At 33.5% G+C, this 22,678-nt stretch overlaps 1 protein-coding gene across 2 annotated transcripts in view; it reads right to left on the reverse strand.

Moving 5' to 3' along the window:
• The window catches only part of LOC129786768 (zinc finger protein 1), a 63,193-nt gene that overhangs the window by 10,534 nt on the left and 29,981 nt on the right, over positions 1-22,678 (reverse strand). The window contains exons 1-3 of one of the 2 annotated variants that reach the window (XM_055821990.1): positions 13,316-13,561; positions 12,529-13,119; positions 2,364-2,851 (exon numbers count right to left, since the gene is read on the reverse strand). In XM_055821990.1, the coding sequence (XP_055677965.1) occupies positions 2,364-2,851; positions 12,529-12,604 (564 nt within the window). In that variant the 5' untranslated portion in view covers positions 12,605-13,119; positions 13,316-13,561. Of the gene's footprint in view, positions 1-2,363; positions 2,852-12,528; positions 13,120-13,315; positions 13,562-22,678 lie in introns of those variants that run through there. The other variant, XM_055821989.1, reaches the window with a different exon arrangement.

Raw genomic sequence — 22,678 nt, forward strand, 5'->3', positions numbered from 1 at the left:
AAAACACTTTCAATCCTTTGTATCATTCTCACATGATGCTCTAGAAAATGAGTACAGAGACCATGTTGTACAGAAAAAAAATCTAAATTCCTGGTTTTAGACTTTAAATTTACATACCGTCGCTACATATGTACATACGTACATTACATACATATGTATGTTATGTATGTACTCACTGTGCTTTACACACATCACAAAAAAGTTCCGAAAACTTTTAAAATGGACCACAATTTTTTTGTAAATGAATTGAAATAATAAACGATCTACTTAGAGTAGATTAAAGGAGATAGTTCAATCTTAGATTTTTATTTTACCTAATAGTTACTAATTTATTAAAAAAATGAATAAAGAATTATTATAATTATTATTATTCTAAATTAATCTTATTTACACCCACTGAATAGCTCTATAAGAGGCTTATTTTATTTTTGAAATAATAATGAAAAATATATATTTAATAAAATGTCGGAAAGAAAATCTCACAAAGAACCCATGAAAGATGAGAAATTCTTTTCCTGTGAACTTGTTAATCAACCTTCTTTTGATAAGATAAAATGCATGACTTGGAAGTGATTTATATGTAGGGAAAAATGAGTATTAAAAGAACAAAAATGCAGAAAGTGGGCGTTTATATATTGGAGACTATGTACAAATTTATTGTGCTGCGCCATACACATTTTGTTGTACTGATAACACACAGTATACCGTGATAAGAATTGGTTTTCTCTATCAAACATACTTCCCATTTTGAGTTTAAACGCGTCACACAGGGAGGAGAGAAAATAGCGACGATTTTTTTTCTTTAATATTAAAACACATTAAGCACACACGCTCCCATGTGATGTCCAATTGTGAGTTTCCCGTGTTAGAATAAAAAAAAACAGCACAGCACAGAGAGCAAAGAATAGGAATACAAATTAAACCATATTTTTCATATTTCGTGGTCTCATCTACATTTCAATGAACATAACCGATGACATCTTTTTTTTTTCTTCTTTAGATTTCATTTTACTGAGCTTTTAGTTAAAAAAAAATTGATATTTTTCTATGTAGGAAAGGACGAATAAAAAAAAGCAAATTTATCAGCCATACTTTTGTGAAATCAGAACATTAAAATTCCCTTGTCCTCATTTAATTTTTTTGATACTAAACATACACATACGATCTCCCTTCTCCATCATTGAGCGATACATTATGTACAGTACTGTACATAATATACAAATATTGTTTTCCAACACACCATTTCAGTTTAGATGAGATATTTGAGTGACTTCATTAAAATTTTCAGTATTCCTCTCATGGCACATATAAATTGAAAATATCAAATTGATAGTATTGCTGACTTAATTGTGAGACTGTAAATAAGCTCGTATAGTCTGAAGGTAAATTTTTTTTAAGTAGCAATCTTATCAATGAAATATTGCTAAACCATTATACAAAAAAATACATCCAGTCATATAAAATGATTTGTAGCTGAATCACTATGAATTATAGTTCAGTTAAATAAATACATATATAAATATTCAAAAAAAATGAATTGTTTTTTTTTAGTTATGTTGAAAACCGAGTAGGCTTTCTGCATTTGATAGAGTTAAAAATAAGGCTAATCATAGTGTAGATCAAAAATGAAAAATGTGAGATAGCAAAATTTAAGATGACGCTAAAAAGTATAAAAAGTAAGTTGTTTGATAAAATTTTTAATGAAAGTAATGTTAGATTGATTGTTAATATGTACTTAAATTATAATTCTAAAATTTTAAGGGGACTTAAGAACTGAATAAATAGTTTAAGAGCCAGTAGGTATTTTTTTAAATAGCAACATAATTTTTTGTACTCCAAAATTTTTTTTATAAAATATTTTTAATGAATTGGTGAATCTGATTCTTAAGATATTTATTATTGATTTATCAAAACCATAAATATAAAATATTGAAAAATTATATAAAAGCTGTCTCGCTTCGAATTTTTAATCAACATTTAGCTAGCAGTATTAGAATTTTACGTAAAAGTATGTACATTGAGAGTTCACATGTCCTTGGGACAATATGGAAAAGGGTGTCAATCCTCTCTGTAGGACAATGGTCAAGAAGCAGAGATAAAAAACTATTTTATGTGATGTATTAAAGAGAGACTGTGTCTCCTTAAGATGCCCAATTTTCACCCACACCACCCGCCAAGGGGACAATGGAATGTCAGGGAAAAGTCTGTGAGGTTTGTTACATAAGGCAAATGGGTGGAAAGATGAGACTATCGGAGGACGATGACGGTGATGACGATGATGAGGACAAAAAAAAAGCTCACAAGTGCAGAAGGAAGGCAAAAAAAAAGAGCACACGGAGAGATGAAGAAGAGAGAAAACATACCACAGTTCCATTCGGTGAGTGGAGCAATTCATGTTTTTCGAGCAAATCACGACTCTGAAACGAGGCGGAGCACTGGACGCATGCGTGGGGCCCATCGAGTGAGGAACTGGGACTTGTTGAACGCCCACCACCTTCTTCACTCTTCACTGAAATGGACGCTGACGACGGTGACGCAGATGACGTCAGGAGTGGCGTCTTTTGCAGCATTGAGGTACCCGTGGCCGACGCGGAGGAAGTGGCCAGTGCCAGAGGTGGTGAAGGTGTCACAGAGTGGTGGTGCCGATGATTTGGCGGTTGATGGTTGGGTGAGCCGGCCTCATGGGGTGATTTCTCACCCATCGGATGGGCGCATTCCACATGCTCCTTCCATGCCTGAAAGCCTGGCAACCCTAAGTGGCATTGGGGGCAATTGATGGAGTATTCCGTGTGTGGGGCAGCAGATGGTGCTGTGTCATTGTCCTTGTGTAGTCCCGATGCCAACGATGGATCTGTAAACAACCAAGAAAAAAAAAAGAAACATATCAGCAAAGAATCTATTGATCACAGTCACTGGTATTTGCCAAAATATCATTCTATTGGCGCTACGACAGAAAAAAAATTAACATAAATTTTTAACAACTTGTTAGCTCATACCATACTGTCTGTAGTATGTATATCTTATACAACATTATTATGTATTTAGATAAATAACACCCCATGTCCAAGTTGCTGTGTGAAATGACAAAAAGGCACTAGTGCTTAATTGTAACACATCATTTTACATTAATGTGTGTATAAACTAATAAATTATTTAATTTTCCCTCTACAAGCCATTGCTGTGAGGCATGATGATCTCACGCATCACGTCTCATTGGGCTCATTGGTATAAATGAAGAAAATACCAAGTATGATATGTTATGTATAAACATCAAACCCAAAAAGAGTTCTCTCTCCTATACAACACAGCGAGTTTGAAGGAGGAAAAGAGGCTCAATCACAAGCAATAAAAACAGGCCACGCATGCGAGTTTATTATCAAATTTTTTTTTCTCATTCTTCATCATTTTTTTTTCTTACACACACACCGCCTATGTCTGAAGCATTAAAAAGAATTTTTGCCCTCTCCTTACCCACAGAGAACCTCTCGTATGGTATCGAGAGATCAAGTTCCTAATTAAAAAACACGCAAAGAAGTAGAATAGAAAACCCCTACGCACATAAAATGTTCAAAAGACGTCTACTTGGGACTTGAAATAAAACATCCACTTGGAATTTAATTTTACAATAAGTTAAAATTTGCAAAATTCCCTAAACTAAACTAATATGCAATTACTCTAAATAATATTCAATTAACAATCATTTAAAATAATCAAAAATAGCAATGAAAAATGTAAAAAGTGATCTAATCAATATAAGTCCTAAAATTCTTTATTTTTTTTTCTTTCAAATTAATATACCGCCATTAAAAAGTCAAATAAAATACATATTATATAGATATGCAATATTTTGTTATATATTACGCGTTATGAAAGCTGCGAAATGAAAGATCAAGAAAAAAAGTCAGTAAAGTGTGTAACATTTGGATATGCCATCATCATCAGTGCAGTATATATGTGGAGAGATCGTCATCAGTGGAATATACTCTACTCAATTCTCCTCGAGTGCGCACAACGAAGAGATTCAGCAGAAAGATATACCTTAATTTATATCAATTAAACCACATAGGGGCCTTCTCCATCAAGAGGCCTCCTTCATTGTGTGCTTCAAATAAACATACATCCAATAATTTACCACATTCGAGCACCCATGAGCTTAGTGGGAAAGAAACTCATGAAGGCAAAATAATGGATATTTAAATAAAACACCAATGTTGAAAGACGCAGAATGGGGTTCGCGTGGAGAGAGAAAGGAACGAGAGAATTGGAGTAAATAAAAATTTTCACAGTTTGTTATTATGCAAAGGAATCATTGAAGTTAATTCACTCAATCATCGTCGATTATATTGTGAGTGATTGGAAATATTTTCTGCTTTTTGCTGGTACATGTCTGTTTGAATTCACGCCTGCTAATACAGCCATGTTGAACAACAAGCCAATGATGGTTCTTCTTTATTTTTTTCTACTTGTCCCTGTTGCCCATCTTCAAGATGTACGATCACAATTCTCTTTAAAGGTTCATGCCATTCATAGAGGAACCCCTGTCTCTATCACTTAAAGACATGCCCTCCTCTTCTAGCACCTCCACAATCAATCGCTGGAGCACAAACGAAGCATGTAGAAGAGGAGGAAAAAAAATATTCTTCTATTCACCACCATCTTCTTGTTTTTTACCATTTAAGCACCAATGGTGTATTTCTAAATTTCCTAGCTGCGGCAGAATAGAGTTAAACTTTTGTTCTATACCAATGAGCCATACAAAAACACTTTGCCAAGAAGTTTTAAGCTTCATCCAAATCTTAGAAAAAGTTAAGAAAAAAAAATAAAAGAAACTCCACATGGTACAGTAGACTACGAATGTACAATATATAATATATACCTACATTATGTATATAATATGTATCACAACACACTGCACAACCTCTGCATCCACAATATGCCAGAATTACACCAATAACAAAAAAAAGGTTAGCACCCCGACTTTGAGTTTGGGCAGAAAAAAAACGGAAAAATAATATGAAATATGGTGAAGATAGATTGCAACAAATGACTTTTGGTTGGAATGTTGAACTTTTCTGAAAGGGATTTTCAGTGAAAAGAAGAGGAGCACACAAAATAAAACTCAAACTACATTATTTTTTAAACTTGGATGAAAAAGCCAATTGAAATATAGGTAATATTAGTTTTTTTTTTAATAAAGAATATGGTATAGTTATAAAATAATAACATAGAAATGCTAGTTCATTCTAGCCCCTAATCACTGCTGATCAAATTGCATTTTTTTAAGCTCTAATATGGATGGGAAAAATAAATTTTGGAAAGGCAAAATATTAAAGAAAAAAATAATAAGATAATAGAAAAAAAACTACTGTCTGATAGACCTTAGGAAAAATCGATTTTTTTTAAATTAAATATTAAAATATGGACATTTATTTCGATGTTATAAAAAAATGAAGAAAAGATGAAACTTTTCTTATAAATAAAAATATTTAAAATGAAAAGTTTTTAATCAACCAATACAATAAATTGGCTTTTAAGGATATACTTCTACATACACATAGTATGTATGTATGTGCATTGTATCCCTCAGCAAAAATACCTTCTGCCAACAAAAAAAATGTAGAGGAAAGTTGAAAACATGGTAGCATGAGGGTTATATTTCTTTCAATCTTAATTGGGTGGATTCGTGGAATTAAAGTGGGAGAAACAAAACTAAACTTTTTTGGTGTTGTTTTTGCTTCAAAAGTTTCGTTCCCGCCTCACAGAAAATAAATTGCGCAAATTAAGAATATGGGGGGAGAGAGAAAAAAAAACACGGGAAAATATAAATACATATACACATTCGAATTGTCTCAGGTTTCTCTTATATGTGAATTAATTGTAAAAATTTAGCGTTTTCAGACGCGCAAAAAATAAAACAGAGAATTCTCATAGCATCTGGTGATTATTAAGTCAGGTTAATTGATACGGAATGATTTGCCAGCAATGAAAGAAAATGTTATAAGACATGAAAGTTCATACATTATGTCCGACATAAATTTAAGTCAGACTTAATATTTTATGGAAGGCTTAATTTTTTTTTAAAGTTAGATAAGTTTTCCCAAACAGGTTTATAAAGCTATATTTAAGGTTTTTTTACGCTAGGCCTTTGTTTAGACCCGGTGAATTTTTTTAAAGATCGAATTTATGTTTTTAAATTAGGCTAAAGTTTTTCTTAAGTTTAAGCTAAGGTGTTTGCTTTAAGTCTCTTTTGTTGTAGGCTGGTTTTAAAATTAGGTCAGACTGAATGAAGACGGTTAGGCGTATATTTATGTAGATCATCAAAGCGCATCAAAATTGGTAAAATCACCAAAAACCAAGAGCTTAACTTCAAACCATAGAAGTTTGGCATTAAAAAAAACCTAAGACTAGTCAATCAAACTAAGATCCGGCTTAAGGAGCCTTAAATGAGCTGAGTTTGAATTCTACTCATTGTTTGCTGAAAAATTACATTTCCTAATATTTCTTTTAAGTTGAATTGAGTTCCTTTTGAGATTAAAAAAAAAATTATAGGAGATTTGTAATGTATGGCTGTTAATCAGAAAATCCTACACAACTGCTGCTGACCTCCTGGCACCCCAGACATTTTACATTATTATTGTTGATATCAACGCATGATGTGAGAAGGCAAAAAAATAAATTTACGAAAGATCACGATAATTTTTATTCGATCCTATAATGAAATAGGTTAATATAAGTTACGTAAATTTAAATGACATAGTGTGTCGGGCAAGTGTTGAAATTTTATTCAATGTGGGAAGGCTATTCATCATTTCCGCTAATAATTCTACCTCTTTTTTTCTCGTGCTTCATCTCGCGTCTTCTCTTCGGGACGTAACTGAACTTTTTCTCACTCATCCATCTATATCATCTTATTAAATTCGACGTGTATATGAAGCAATAATTCATAAATTTATAAACTCACGAAACTTTTTCTTTTTTTCATCGAAAAACTCTCACAGAAGAAAGAAATCCGGGTAGGTACATATGAGATGACATTCGGTGAGGTGTAAAAATATATTTCATCATGCATTATATGTATAAAGTATGTGGGGGAGTTTTAATAAATCAAACAATATACATAGATGTGAGAATTTAAATTTCAAATTGAAATTCTACAAATACACTACGCGGGATTATCCTTGGGAGTCAATTAATTATTTATCTAATTCTCTCAAATGGGTGCGAGATTGAAATTTTTCACGGTCCTCCCGCAGTCAATCGTGCGTGATGTGAAAAAAAAAAACACATCAAAGAAAAAATTAATTTGTTGTCACATCACTTCATACAAAATCATTTAACTATACATTCACGACGTGATATTTCAGGAGGCAGTTTAGAAATACTGAAAGATACATACCTACATATATATCTTCTTCTCTCGGAAAATTTCAATGATGGGCGTAAAAATGAAAAGGCAAAAAAAAAACTTACGGAAGAGGGGAATTTACTTACATAAAACAGAAGGAGATAATGTGTTTGTATATAAATAAAGATTTTCACACTTTTTTTCTCCCATCACCCACCTCCCATCTATCTACCTCACATTTTCTTTTTTTTTCCCTATTGCCCCCTGCTCGTGTCGTTTGATTTGTTCAGAGAAAAGTCATCATTATGGGGGAAATTTTCACGTCAGGCCTATCAACATTTTTCACTAAACACACGAGTTGATGAGGAGGTTTGTGAAGAAAAAAATTTAAAGTAAAAAAAAAACCCAAAGTGTTTTTCATTTCTCTTGTTGCCAATAATCATTTGTTTCATTCATTTCTTGTCTCACAATTTTACTTTTCTGCTGTTTTTTTTTGTCAACGACTTACAAACATTGTATATATTTTAAAAATATCTTTTCTAAGTAGTAAGTCATTCATTATAAATATAATAAAGTAGGTATATTACCACATTGTGGAAAGAAATTCTTACACTACATTTCTTCACATGAAAACAAATGCTTTTGTTACTGTAAAATAAAATATTGAAAATCATTTTTAATTAATTAATTATTAATTAGGGAAAAAAGAGTAAGTGCCCATCAGAAGTGCAAATCCAGAAATCTATTCAAATTATTGTTTTTTTAAGCATTGAAGATGGATTATGGAAAAGGATTTTGTGTACATATTTCATTGTAAAACTCTAAAATGCTTGATGCCTCTAACATTTTATATAAATTTTTATATTTTCCCTATTTCTTTTATTCTAACGTTTGTCGTTCTTATTTTAACTTTCTTCATGATAATTCTTCATGGTATTAGATCTAGGTCTAGAAGTGATCACACGTGGATACACGAAACAATTAAAATTAATATTGTAGGTAGGTACCTATGTAAAGGAGTGTTTGATCAATTCTTAAAAGGATTTCACTACAGATGCTACACATCTAATATATAAATTAAAAACATTTCCTGTAATCCTGTGAGTAAGAGCTATAAAATAATAGAATACTAAAAGTGGATTGCCAAATGACGATCAATGCGAATACAAGCAAAATATCCAAACAGATGGAAACGTGCTGAAATAAATCTGCAAAAATAAATTCAATGCTGACAATTAAAATTTTATGCTATTAAAATTAACATTAGAGAGAAAGTCTGGCGATTGGTAATAGGAGTTTTGCCAGCATCAAAAAACATTATACAAGCACGAAGTAATTAATTTTTAGGCAAAAGAGCAAAATGTTTGGGGGTTGAAAAATTTTATTTAGACTTTTGTCGTTCTCCTTGTGTGCAAATTTCTTCGATTGTAAGAGAATATTATAAGTTCTACAATCGTAAGAAAATTGTAATCTCTAACAATTAATATAAATTTTCCTTTTCATCCTCTCTCTCCTTTTTTCTCTTTGCTCACATTGGTGGTTATTTTTCCTTTCTCGCAACAATTGTTTGTTGTGCACAAGGGCGAAAAAAGGAATATATAGCTTACATAGCATAGCACAGTAGAAATAGAGAGAAAATTCAGGCACGACAGTTCACGAAAATTCTATATAGGGAGGGGGTGGTGTATGAAGGGCAAATGGCAGAGAGAGGCAAACAGAAACCATGCGACAATAATAATAAATTTCAATTCAATTGAACAGAATGGAACCTAATTGCTCTCGCGTTAATAATGACGATAAAAAGTGTTGAGTAAAATAAGTTAGACACACACACACACACGTACAGTATGGGACTGTGTAGCAAAAAGGAGACCACAAATCGAAAAGTATAACACACAAAAAAAACGCCAATTGTAATGTAAGAAATGGCCAGAGACCCCACTCAAGCGTTTTAATGGAAAATTATATTGGTTGAATGGCACCAAAGAGGGACTCCCCATATATAATAGCATTGCGATATGGCGAGAATAAACGATGACATGGTATGGTAGAAAAAGACAAGAATAAAACCAATTGATTCAGTTTAATTAATTTGTTTGTGACCAACTAATCGTGCGGTGAAGCCTTTCTAATTTCAAGCCAAGCAACACCATTGAGATGACCATAATGGAGCCCACTGAATGTGCTATGAATGTATGTATATGTACTGTACATATGTACTGTACTGTACATAATATGAATATCTATGCTCCTTCCCATTATATAACTCTACAAAACGCACATATATGTAGCTCTTGTAAAATGGGGGTTTGCACGGGGAGTATAGGGGGTTATTTTTTCACTCTCCCTCTCAATTGCGGAAGGACGAACAAAAATATGTTGAACGTAGAAAGTTTATCCCCAAACCTCCAATATTGTAGCATCGCCATCGTATAATGCCTCTGCCAATGAAATTTTCTCCTCCACTCTTCACTTTATTTGCCAATTTATCACTTTACATTGTCTCTCCTATCGATCCTTCTTCGCACTATGTTCATGTACGTATACGATACACAATATCGGATACAATTATTAAGCAGTAAATTTCATAAACTGAAAATTGTAAACAATTCAATATGCCAGTACCTCGGATGGCGAGCTGCATTGGCTTTTAGTGCAACAAAGTTCACCTCTTGCTCAAATAAATGAACATTCAATGCGAAATGATATTTTTTGTGCATTGAGAAAAGTTAGGGGCTTTAAATTCTACATAAAATAAATATATATTTGGTGTGCATTAAAAATGGCAAATATCTACTACTTGGAAGTTTTTTTTAAATAGATATTTGGAAATAAAAGTCTTGAGTAATTTTGAAAAAAAAATTCCATTATACAGGATTGAAATATGAAAAAAATTATAGAAAAATATGTATTATTGAAAAAAAAAGAGAAAACAGTTGTATGATTTTTAACTGATTGTTTTTTTTAAATTTATTTGATATGGTAGGAATTTTGTTGAATGCTCACTTTCGTTTTAAGTAGACTCATCAAATTATTTCTTATTAGTTTATTACGAAAAAATATATGTATATCAAAACTTTTTTATTCTATTGTATTAATTTGTGGTAGGTAAAAAAAATAGTTGATTTTTCAAATCGATATAAGAAGTTGGTTATAGTATTGTGAAATTAATTTTTTCTTTTAATTTTCAAACATCTAAACGAGATTAACTTGTAAAGTCCAACAAGCATCGCATGTTTTAGAGAGCTCAAGTATTGTCAGTTGAGAGATGATTAAAAACACCCAAGTAATTTTTGGCCGCCCATAAATTAGTCTTGAAGTGTCTGAATTGCCCAAGAATGCTCGTATACTGTGGGGAGAATCTCCTCACATAAATTAATGTTTTCTCTTGTACCAAATTGAAAGTTTGCTGAATTTACTGAAGAAGTTAATAGGAAATAAAAAAAGAGCAACGGCGCCTTTTATGACATTCATTGGCAGAATTGAAGTTGAATATATATAGAGAGAGAGAAAGAACTAAAAATGTTGCGAACAATAGAGAGTGTGAGAAAGAACTGCAAAACACCACAAGTGTTACTGAAGAACGTGTAGTATAGCGAAAACAAAATGAGGAATCATTTCAAAGCGATATTGTATCCGATTGTGCGTGATATTTTGATGAAAAAGCCATTTTTGCACACCTGAATACCCCACCGGGTGCCGCGCGCTTAACAATTTGAATGATGAAAATTTAAAATACCCAACAAAACCACTTACAACATTCACAATGGTTCACAATTAATTTTGAAACTGGTGCCGTGGTATAGCGAAAGGAGAGCACGGCCATATCAACCTGACCACAATGGATTTGGATGTGATCTCCATCCTCTCGCAACTCACAAGCCCCTCACATCACCTCAAAACTCATCTCACCCATCGCACAGCTTCCAAATTGCACAATTTACTCTAAATTAAAAGTCTTTTTAGTTTCCTTTTTGCTCATAGTGGCATTTAACGCCGATGCTGTTGAGTGTGTGTGCCAGAAGGGGGTTTATTAATAGAGAGATAAAAGGTGGTAACCATGCGTTGTAGGCTCTCATCCGCCACTAAAAGAAGAGGTAAATTTGTCCCGCATGCAATGTACATTTGGATAAGTTATCCTTCCTTGCTGTGCTGCTTTTAATTGCATTTAATCGCGTAGCATCAATTGTGATGAGAATAATGATGAGTCATTTGTAATTTTGTCATCAAATATGTGTGTGTTGGGCTTTATTGCACGAATTGGGTGGATGATGTCACTTTTTGGTGTGAAAAAGAGAACCCAAAGAGAGGCATAATAATACAAAATTTGTGCAAAACGCGAAACACCAATGCTCTTTGACTTCCCCCTCGTTGAACCATTTGTTACATATCTTTATGTTGCAATTTCGACATGCTGATGATCCAAAACGCTCAGAAAGATCGCTTAAAGAAATAAAAAAAACGAAGACATTTTCGAAGGATGTTGCTGCTGCGGGGAAGAAGAACAAAAAATTACCATTTTTTCGTATATTGAGGGAATCGTGGTTGAAAGAAAGAAAGAAGTAAAAATAAGAAAAAGATCCAATGAAGACAATTTTGCCAAAATTATATAGACGTTGAGGAGGAAAAATAAAGAAGAAAAAATTGGAACAAAATGTCTCGCACGTTGCTGATTTGGAAGAAGTTGTGTTCCCAACAGCACCATTTTAGACCTCTTCTCTGCTGCTTTTTTTTTCCTTCTTCTTTGTATCTACCACAGAGTTTCATTTTTTATTGGTCTACCCAAGTTATTCTTTCTTTTTTTTTCTTTTTCATTCCAGCATCTCACACAAAATGTACCTCACCCAAGATGGCGAGTATTTTTAGAGATGTTTCAAACTCCACTATGTATGGAAGTCAAAGTGGAAAAACGTGAATCATATATCGAGGTGTGGGGTAAATGTTTTTAAGACTCTCTCACTTTACTTTCGTCATCTGCCATTCTCCTGGAGAAGCACGACAATTTAATTTCCTCTGCAGGAGACACAGTCTCTAACCTTTTTTTCCCATCTTCATTCTACCTCTTGCATCCAAAAGAGTTTGATCTTATTTCCACATACATATAAACCCCCAAAGAATGCATGCAAAGAATATCTGAGACATTACAAAAAAAATATTAGGATAAATAAAATTGATTAACATACACTGCAATGCAAATGGACTCGAAGATGGCATTATTTTGTCTTCGGAGGCAAAGCGTGGAACTAGGCAAGACAACATTTGAAATCCTTTGTTGTTTTGCACAAACTAACAATCACCGTAAGCACTGCCACATATATTTAATAAATTTATTTATGAATTAAAAATTATTTTCTTCGGTTCGTATTTTTAGTGTTTTTCTTTAAGAAAGTTTTTAGAAATATTTTTTTACGTAGGAATCATTGTGAATTGCCATTTCACACCTTCGCGCTGAATTTTCTTAGACCACACGAGACTTCTTTTCTTTTCTTGCTAAAATCTCTTCTTTTAATTGCGCACCAATTTTAAGACTTTGCTCTTCATCATCTTCACTTACAACTTCAATGTCTTTCTTATTCACAAAGAAAGTCTATCGTTTTTCTCTTTTAATGATTCTTATCACAAATCTTCGTTGTTATTTCCCGACGACAAATGGGTACAATCTCTCAAAATTTTCACCAACATTTCTTATTTTTTTCCCTTCATCCCATTTGACTTGTCTGCGGCGTATCTCATGGGATATCTTTCCTATTTAGATTTTCTCTTTGACCTCATCACTTTTAGGGACAAAATCGGAAAATCTTTTAGGAACTTAAAGTTTGATTTTATTAACTAATAAAGAACTATAATTTAATTAATTCAACGGAGGTTTATTAATCAAAAAAAAATTCTTTTTGAGAACGATGTAAGAAATCACAAAAGAGAATTTTATATGAGGTGTTCAGAAATCACTCGTAAAATTTCATTATATACTTTTTACACACATCCGATAATGTCTTTGTCACTGGCAAGTTTAATTTCGTTGAAAAAATACCGGTTAAATTGACAAAAGATTTTTTTTTAAATATAATTCACGGCGCGTGAATTTTTTTTATTTATATTTTATATTAAAGAAATTAATTTTGATGTAACATCCGGGAGACAATAGAAAAATAACGTGTTAACGCCGCGACGTTTGAGTCGCTACTATTTGAAAATACCCAAAACCGTTTGGGAAAGGTACGAAACGCAATATTTTCTCACAGAATTTTCATCACCACACACTTTGCTATTCGCTCTGCCTTTTGGTACACACAATTGAATCTCTCTCCGGCATAGGGTGACTTCCCACACAACCTTTCGCATTTCTCTCGCTCTCCCAATTCATTTATAGAGAGGTATATCTATATAAGTTGTGAGTGTATGTTTGCATTTTTTAGAACTTTGATCTAATAAAACAAATAGTTGCAAAAAGAATCCTTAATTCAATTCTGAGAGTTAAATAATATTTAAATTAACTGAAAATTAAAATTTATTTTAAAATTAGTTTCATAATTAGAAAGAATCAGACAAAATTACAAAGATTATATATGAAATGATCAAATATTGTTCTAGTGTTCAAAACTAATTTTTAGCTTTAATTTTTATTTAACCGAATCGCTAAACATTTTTTGTTAAAAAAAATAAAAATTAATACCATTGCCCGGGGGCTCGTTGACTAGTCAATGCAAGCTATATGTATTTGTTCTCTTTTACTCTCCCCATGATGTTGGGATTTTTCGTGAGTAAGAAAATATTCACCACAAACGCTCTCTTCTCATCAGTAACGTATGGTTAGTACGGTGTGTACAGCATGAAACCTCTGATTCGGCCCTGCCTCCTGTAAGGCGATTGGGTGGAGAATAAAATTTACAGAGTGGGTGCCCGCGTGTGAGAGAATACTTCAGCAAGAGAGAGAGAGAGAGAAAAGCTTTTAGTTGTATGTGTCAATGAGTCTTCTCACCAAGTGAGACATCGATGCGCAAGTGCAGGTGTGCGGCTAGCATCCAATGTACATATACATATACAATTACGTTTTTCCTACTCTCAATTTCCATTTGGCAAACCCCAAAAAAGATTAAGAATTTTCCAACAATGTTCTTTTATAGAGAAATCTTTTTTATGAATATTCCGGCTTCTCTAACTCAAAAATAAGATCATCAAGCATCCAAATGGGGGAGAATGAAATTGTGCTTCATAACGATAATTCACCACAAAAATCCCCCAAAGACTTTCCCCACCATGGGGAAATTCTAACTCTCTGGTTGGGAATTCCTCTCTCACAATATATAATTTCAAAAGCCACGTTGAACAGATTTATCAGAAGCAATTTGAGAAAACCACAAGAGAGAGATAATTGATAGATATCTAACAACCAACTTTTTTTTTGGCTTCACTATTAACAATCAACTGTTATTTATAGATTTTTGTTGAAGAGTAATGGCGAGAGATTGCTACGTACCTTTGGTACGAAAGAGTTGAAGAACAAAAAAAAAGAAGCAGGAGAATAAAAGAGATTAATTTACTAATAGGTTGAACTTTGAGCTGTAGAGGACTTTAAATTGTTTACAGCCACCTTTTTATCATTTGTGTTCACTTTGAATAACAAATACACAGAGAAGAGAGAGCAATAAATAAACCACGTAATATGCACAAAACTGATAAGATAGTCCACTCTGAGTGAGCGGCAACTCATCTTTCAAAATGTGCGGAATTTAATTTATTCACAATTTAACAAATGGTAGGTATGTACCTAATGTACGTATGTAAATTTTATAGAAATATATGCGTAAAGTTTTTCTTTCTGTTACATTAATATATATATTTTCTTTTTTTTTTCGATTCACCCTGTATGATCAAACAGTGATTCTGCAGAGCAGATGAATAGAGAAAGAGGAATAGCATCGTATCCAATTTGTTGGTATAGAAAAGCGAGTTAAAAGGAATAGGAATGAACAAAGGGTCACCTTTATATCCACTTTTGCACTACCCTATCTACCCTATCCACAAGTTTCTCCCTGATTAATCACATGTGAGGGTGTTAAATTTCAAAGAAATATTCCCAAGAAAAATTCAAATTAATTCATTCCTCATTGTATAAGCAAAATCCTAATAATTTTATTTATGATTTATATATTAAATCGTTCATCTATAACAGTTGAAATTTTTTTGTTGTATATTCATATATTATTGAATAATTCAGATTAAATGTTTCATATATCTTGCAATTAGAATAAAATAAAATTGTGCTTTAAATTATAAATTAACAAATAAAGATAAAACTTTAGCGCTACATAAATTCTAGATTTTGTTGGTAGTTACAAAGTAAAAAAAAAAGTTAAATACTCTTAGCATATTTTTAATTGAAAGTTTCACAAATGAAATATTTCAATGAAATCTTTTACAGTACCAATTGCTAACAGCAAAATGCAACCCTATAGATATCTAACCCTCTATTTTCACGCACATTTTTGCGAGGTAAAAAAAACTCACCATTCTCAAACTAGACCACCGTGTGTCGATTTAAAATTTAAATGCCATTTGTTCAATTGTTCATCCAGTCGGATTAGAACCCCTCATCAGGGGTTAGGGGATGTTAGGGGATAGTATGTCTCACAGAGGGATGCTGAGGTGAGAGAGAGTGAATCAGAGACCAAAGAGGGTTTTCACTACGGTGGCAAGGTGCAGCAAGGAAATTTTCACGAGGGGTTGCTGTTGTGGATGAAGGGAGAGTCGCGTGGCAAAATACACACAGCTGATCCCGCTCATCTTTAGGAGGGTTGATGGAAGAGAATGAATGAAATGGCCAGAGCCAAAGAGGAAACAATGGCAAGGCTCCTAATGATTGCTTTTCCACGCGAGTGCTGCAGACTCTCCCACCTCAACGGATTTTGGTGAAAACCGTGAGCTGCCGCAGGCCTTTTTTTTACCCTAGGGGGAAATAATATATATACACATGTATATGGGAATAAAATCCATATATGAGAAAAAGAGAAGAGGGTAGAAATCTGCATCAATTGCACGAAAATCGACTCTCACCTCAATGTGCACACCCTGGGTTCATTCTGCCTGGCACAATTTATCCCTCCTGTGAACGCATATGGTGCTGAGATTTTCTGTGACTACGTTAAAATACATTCAATGCACATGTCCCACAAATTTGTGCTGGCTCAATTGCTTCGAAAAATGCCAAGCAATCCATTTACGAAAATTCATGACTTTTCCCATGAGATTCACAAAGGAAGTTACATGCACAATGATGGTTATGGAAAGTTCTTGGCGCTGTAATTTTACAACGAACCCACACACCTCTAACATCCACCAAAAATCTCCACCATCACCATAAACAACATCCAGTGCAGTCCTAAAGTTCTTAAACGCCATGGCGTTTTGTGCTTCAAAAAAGAAAAAAATATATTTAAGTCTCCAGAAACCTTGTATAATTGGATTTCTTAAGCAGAAAAAGGTACTTCAAGAAGAAATTAGCATTAAAATCCCAGCACCTTTTACTGCGTGTGCAAGGGAAAAAAAACGTACCTATACATTTTATTTACGACCCTGAAAGATGCTTCAAACACCGAAGAGAACATACATACTATCTTCTGTGGTATGTACACAACAAAACCTGAATGAAAGACATTTCGGAGCTCCCACATTTGTTCACCATATGTTCGCTGAGATCAGGGCATTTTACAAAAATCCTTTAGTTGGAGAGAAAACAGTAAAATGTGCGTGTGAGAGAGTGAGAGAAAAAACTGTACCAGGTACACAAATTGCTTTAAGAAACACCCCCTCAAGAAGTTTATGGTTCCAATAGGATTTCACCGGAATTCTTTAAATGGATTTTCTCACATTTGAACAAACATGTCAAAATGAGTAAAAGAAAATTATATTTACAGATGCTCTTCAGAGGTAGCGTATAGGTATATTGAAAGGAATGAACATAGTCCAAACTCTTTTGAATCAAAGATAAGTTAAAAGATAAATTTTCTAGGTAAGCTGTATTAAATCCGAAAGCCAAAAGAATTCTATTGCATTTCTTGTATACTGTAATGTTTTATTCTTTTTCTTCTTTTTTTAGAGAGTTTTTTACAGGGAGATATTTGTTGCAAATATCATTACCGGAAGGAAATTTCGCTATTTACACATTCACATACATTGCCACATATATAGCACTGAAAATCACACAATTTTCCACACAACTCATGGGATTTGTGTTGAGGGGAGTTTGAGGAAGAAAAAAATTGGAATTGATCGAGCTTGAAATCGTATTGGAAAACACAATCAACAGGTTGCCTCACACGCTCAACTCAACTTTAGTGTCGCTTCCGTCCCCAAACCCTGTCCCCCACATACACACATCAAACACCCCCTCGAAAATGTGGGGGGGGGGGTGCTCGGGAAAGCCGGGGGTTCAGCGTGCTAAATTCACACACAAGTGCTACAATTTGGAAAACATGTGGAAAAGGTGATGGAAATTCTTCCTCGCGATTCGTGGCATCTTCCCCCTTTGACTATAAAAGGGAAAGAAAACCATACCCTTATCCCCCCTTTCACCCGTACAAGCATGAGAAAAACCACATCATACATTTTCCCATATATGTGTGGAAAAACATTCAAGTATTTTCATGAGTATGTTTGTGGTTTCTGTGCCTCTTTGGAAAACCTATCTTTTATTGTTGTTTATCCACCAGTTGGGAGAACATTGGTAATTTCTGAAGGAAATTTACAAAAGGGGCAAATTATTGCAAAAAATTAGGACCTAAATTAGTAAAGCGCAATTTTGGCAACAATGCAAGATGATCATCATAAAAGAAGTAAAATTTTGCAAGTGATTCAGAGAATAAATCTGTACAGAATAGTAAGTTGCTTATACCTACGTCTTCTTCTTAACGTTTGACTGATATGATAAAAAAAGCTTATATAAAACCGAGTTTGTATTTTTAATTAAAACTGATTATTTTTTAATGGATACTTAATTGAGAGATTTAAAACATAACATAGACTTGTAAATTAACAAATAATTCAGAGAAAAGTATCGCCGTATTGTCACGTAATAACACATTTAAACATTTTATGCATAGCCCCTTTGATAAATTTCATTGAATTGCAAACATTTTCCGCTCTTGTGGCACCCCAAAAATTGTACTGATGAAGAGTATGAGGAGAAAATGTGAAAATTGTATGTCTTACAATTAAGTGCAAAATACGTACCGCAAGTTATGGCAATAATTGGTGTATCACCACACTTTATGACTTCACAGCCAATCCCCATTCGCGGAAAATAAGAGTGTGACAACGATGAGAACAATGGGCGGTTAATTTAAAACGTGGTTTTGCGGTGTGCTCTGTGTCGTATTTCCGGGGGGAATTTCTTCAAAGGGAAAAGCATCATGTCTGGAAGGAAGTTGTGAATCACATTCACGATGAGATTACACTGTTCCACTCACTGATACACTGTTTCAGTGCTCCAAGTTGATGTTTCGGTTTTTTTTTTGGGCGGACACGGAGGGGGCAAAAAAACAATAAGATAATAATAATCGTTAAATTTTGTCTCACTCCATACTTTCTTATATGTTTTTTTTCCCTGACTTGGGGTTCTTTGTGTATATGTCTCCCTGGCGTGGTAGATAAGGATAAGGTGCACGAAGGGATACCCTTTGTGGAGATATCCCATACAGGAACAACTTTCCGTCCCACCACCCGCCCATTGTGCTGAGAATGAGAATGGCCGGAAGATAAGAGCGAGATGCTTGAGTGTTTCTAGAAACTGAGATTTCTTCCATGTGCCACGGATGTTGGGTGGGAATTGATGTGAAGGATTTTATGTGACTTGCTGTGTGTGCTTCCTTGGGTGTCCTTTTTCTTCAACAAAACTTTTCCTGCAGGGAAAAGTATGGGGTTTCCGTTTGATGGGAATTGTTTTTACGGCACAGACCGACAGAGCTATCGTATATGTATAATATTGTATATAGGTATGTATGTAATAAATGTGCACAAAGGTGATCCAAATGGTGTATGTGTTGTTTTAAACTTTTTTTTTCAGAAGATTTTTGAAATATTTCGAAACCTTTTACGCATGCAAATGAATGGTTGCAAAAAATATACAACTCTACACTGAATATTTTCAATTTTCAGTCTTTAAAAGGAAATTGTTTTCTCCCACCTTCCCACAGTTTTTGAGTCTATTGTAAATCGTCATCAGTACCCGTGAGAATAGCTAAAATTTGCAGCACTATTGTTATATTTTTTTTTAAAGATTTTTAGGCTGTAATTTTTTTTATATATACAAATTTGTAAGATGTTCAATTTAGAAAATTTCGTATTAGAGCGGAAATGTTAAGTTTACATTTTCCATGTCACTTCAAATCAACCTGTCAGTGTTACATGTACAATCAACATTGATTTGGGATTACCAATCTTATATATTTTGTTGGATATTATACGATCCCTTTTGTCATAGGAAAAAAAATTTGAGGAAAACCACAAACTCTTCACACGTCTGACACAAGACAAGATTTTTTGGGGAACAATCCCATATATACAATCCAACCCCCTTTCAAATAAAATTTCATCCTAAATGCAGATTTTTGTTCCTTTTCCTCATGCGGGTGTTGTAAAAGCACAAAAAAAAAGAAATCAGTTGTTAAGGAGATTTCTATCATTTTGCCATGCTATACCAACTACAGCAGAATGTTTGAATTTTGTCAAAGATGAAAGACAATGACATCGTCTTCACACTCCCCATATAATACCCTCTAAACCAAATCTCACACTCTGTATCCACACACAGCCCATGAGATCCATTTTGCAGCTACTTTTTCGTATGTTAAAAACTTGAAGCTAAAGCGCAAAACATATGAAGAACATTTAACCCATTTGAAGGATTTTCGTGGTAGAAGGATTTCTTCACTTGAGAAATCTCGTATCGCATTTTAAAATGGGGGCGGTGTAGCAATGTCCAAAGGTTGTGTGTGGGTGAGTGAAGAAAAGGGATTTTCCACGGTCTTTTGCCTTTTCTTTTCTGCAAACGTTAGCATTCAGTGAGAGAGATGGTGCAAAAAAAACACTGACAACGAAAACTCGTATGTGATTGCCACGAAACGAAGCAAAAGACACATTTCTAACACACGAATTGGGTGATAAATGGAAAACTATCCCTCGAAAATCCCCATCAAGACCATCCCCCGAAACATTGTGCCCATGGAGGAAAAAAAAATGTGAATGTTGCATAAGTAATTTTATCGTATAGTAAAATGGACAAGATATTCAAGGCGTGTGCGACAATAACCTCCATATCCACAAATTTTCAACCTCCATTGAGGGATATTTTTCCTACAATATGAACAAATTCTTAATTGTCCATTTATTGCTAAACATACCCAGCAGAGAATAAGATTTCACCACCCCACCGGGAGGACTGTCTTGTGTGCTCCAGAGATAAATTACATTTTGATAAAAGATTTCTCTTCATGATTTCAATATAATTATGTATAGAAGTACCATATGGAGTAGTTTGGAGTAATTTAGTGGAAACAAGGGAGGGCAACACTATTAAGATTCATATGAGATTTTTCCTTCTTCTGCAGCATCAATTAGTTTTGATAAATTTCGCATTTCCCAAAGATTGTCAGCGGAAGTAGCAACTATGTGGTATAGGGAAAAATTTCTCATATAGCACCCAAAAAAAAAAGTTGCGGAGTTTTCCATTTTCTCCATACACTGTGGGTGTCTTTTGTACAGGAAGAGAAAAGGATGAAATATGTAGGAGGAGGGTGACAATAACAACAACAAAAAAACCTAAATTTACTTTAGGGTAAAATGTATATTCTTTATATACCAAACTCATGGGGCTTTTGTTATGTATGAGTTGCAGTTATGATATAATTTTGATTTTCTTTATGGAATATTTCAAGTTTCTCGTGAACCACCTCGCTTCTCCTCCTCTCAGCGTGAATTTGATTCACCCTCTTATGTCAAATAGTAGCTCAATATAGTTAAAGCAAAATGCACTGTGAGATATGCAATAAATAAAAGTAATCCATTAACTTGAGTACAAAATGCTTCAACTGTGATTTTATGCGAGGGTTGTGTGCTACTACAACTATCCGAAAAAGGGGAGAGAAAATAGCATATCAGGAAATTTCATTGAATGAAGAAAAAGAAAATTTATCCAATCCAATCACCATAATAGCAATAATAATTGTAACTACCTCCTTATTAATATTTTCAATTGCTTTAATTTTATTTATGTAATATGGATGTGTCCTCCATGGAAGAAGTAAACTATATTTATATATTAGGTACATATTAAGTGCAGAAGAAAATTCTTTGAAAAATATATAGAATATCTTGGCCAAATGGCCAATTGGCGAAGATGTTGTAATTGTTTCGGGAGCAAAGAAGAAGAAAAAAAATGTACTAATAAACCTACATATAATATTCTGCTGAAAGGAATGTATTAAGGATATTATACGTACATATATGTACAATAAAGATTGGATGCCAAAAAATTACAATTGTCTCTCAATTCTACTTTATATTCTCTCTGTACCACTTAGTGCAGCAATATTTCATATAAATTGGACATTATTAACAAAAAAAAATTTGGCTTTTATCTCATCCAACCCAGTGTATATCAGCATAAATATGATACTATTATGACAATTGTCGTCCTCATCTCCGTACACTATATGGTGGAAGCAAATGTGCGTGGGCATTTGCCATTTTGTGGATGGGAATCTTTTAGGGTTAAATTGCAAAATGTGCCAAATAAAACAAATAAATTCTAAATACAACATGAAAATTTTTGCATTGTTCTTGTATTTTATGAGCCATTTGTTACTACTTTTACTCTGCTTTTTTTCTGTGGGGGTATCACTCTGTAAAAGAGGAAGGAAGTACAAAATACAAGAGATTTTATCCTTTTATATGTAAAAATTTGTCATATCGCGATGAACTTCCGAGAGTAGTAAGGCAAATAATACCCCAATGACGATACTTGGTGCTATATACCCAATAAGAATATGGTAGTCTCATGATATTTTTGGCTAGTATTGCATTGGCATTCTCAAATATTACCCATGGGACTATTAAAGATAATTTTCTCTTGGCTCCATTCACCACTCAATTAATTTGATTAATGGATGGATTCAATGGGATCTGCAAAGCGCCCACATTGTGTCGAATGACAAGAAAAGTATAATATGCAGTTAGATGAATTATATATGTAGGTATGGATGTATCGTACAAAAAAAATGTAAATTTGAGTAATAAACGAAAAAAAATCTATATATACACGTACAACACGTATTTTTG

This window comes from Lutzomyia longipalpis, chromosome 1, assembly GCF_024334085.1.
Source record: "Lutzomyia longipalpis isolate SR_M1_2022 chromosome 1, ASM2433408v1".
In the NCBI taxonomy this organism is placed as follows: domain Eukaryota; kingdom Metazoa; phylum Arthropoda; class Insecta; order Diptera; family Psychodidae; genus Lutzomyia; species Lutzomyia longipalpis.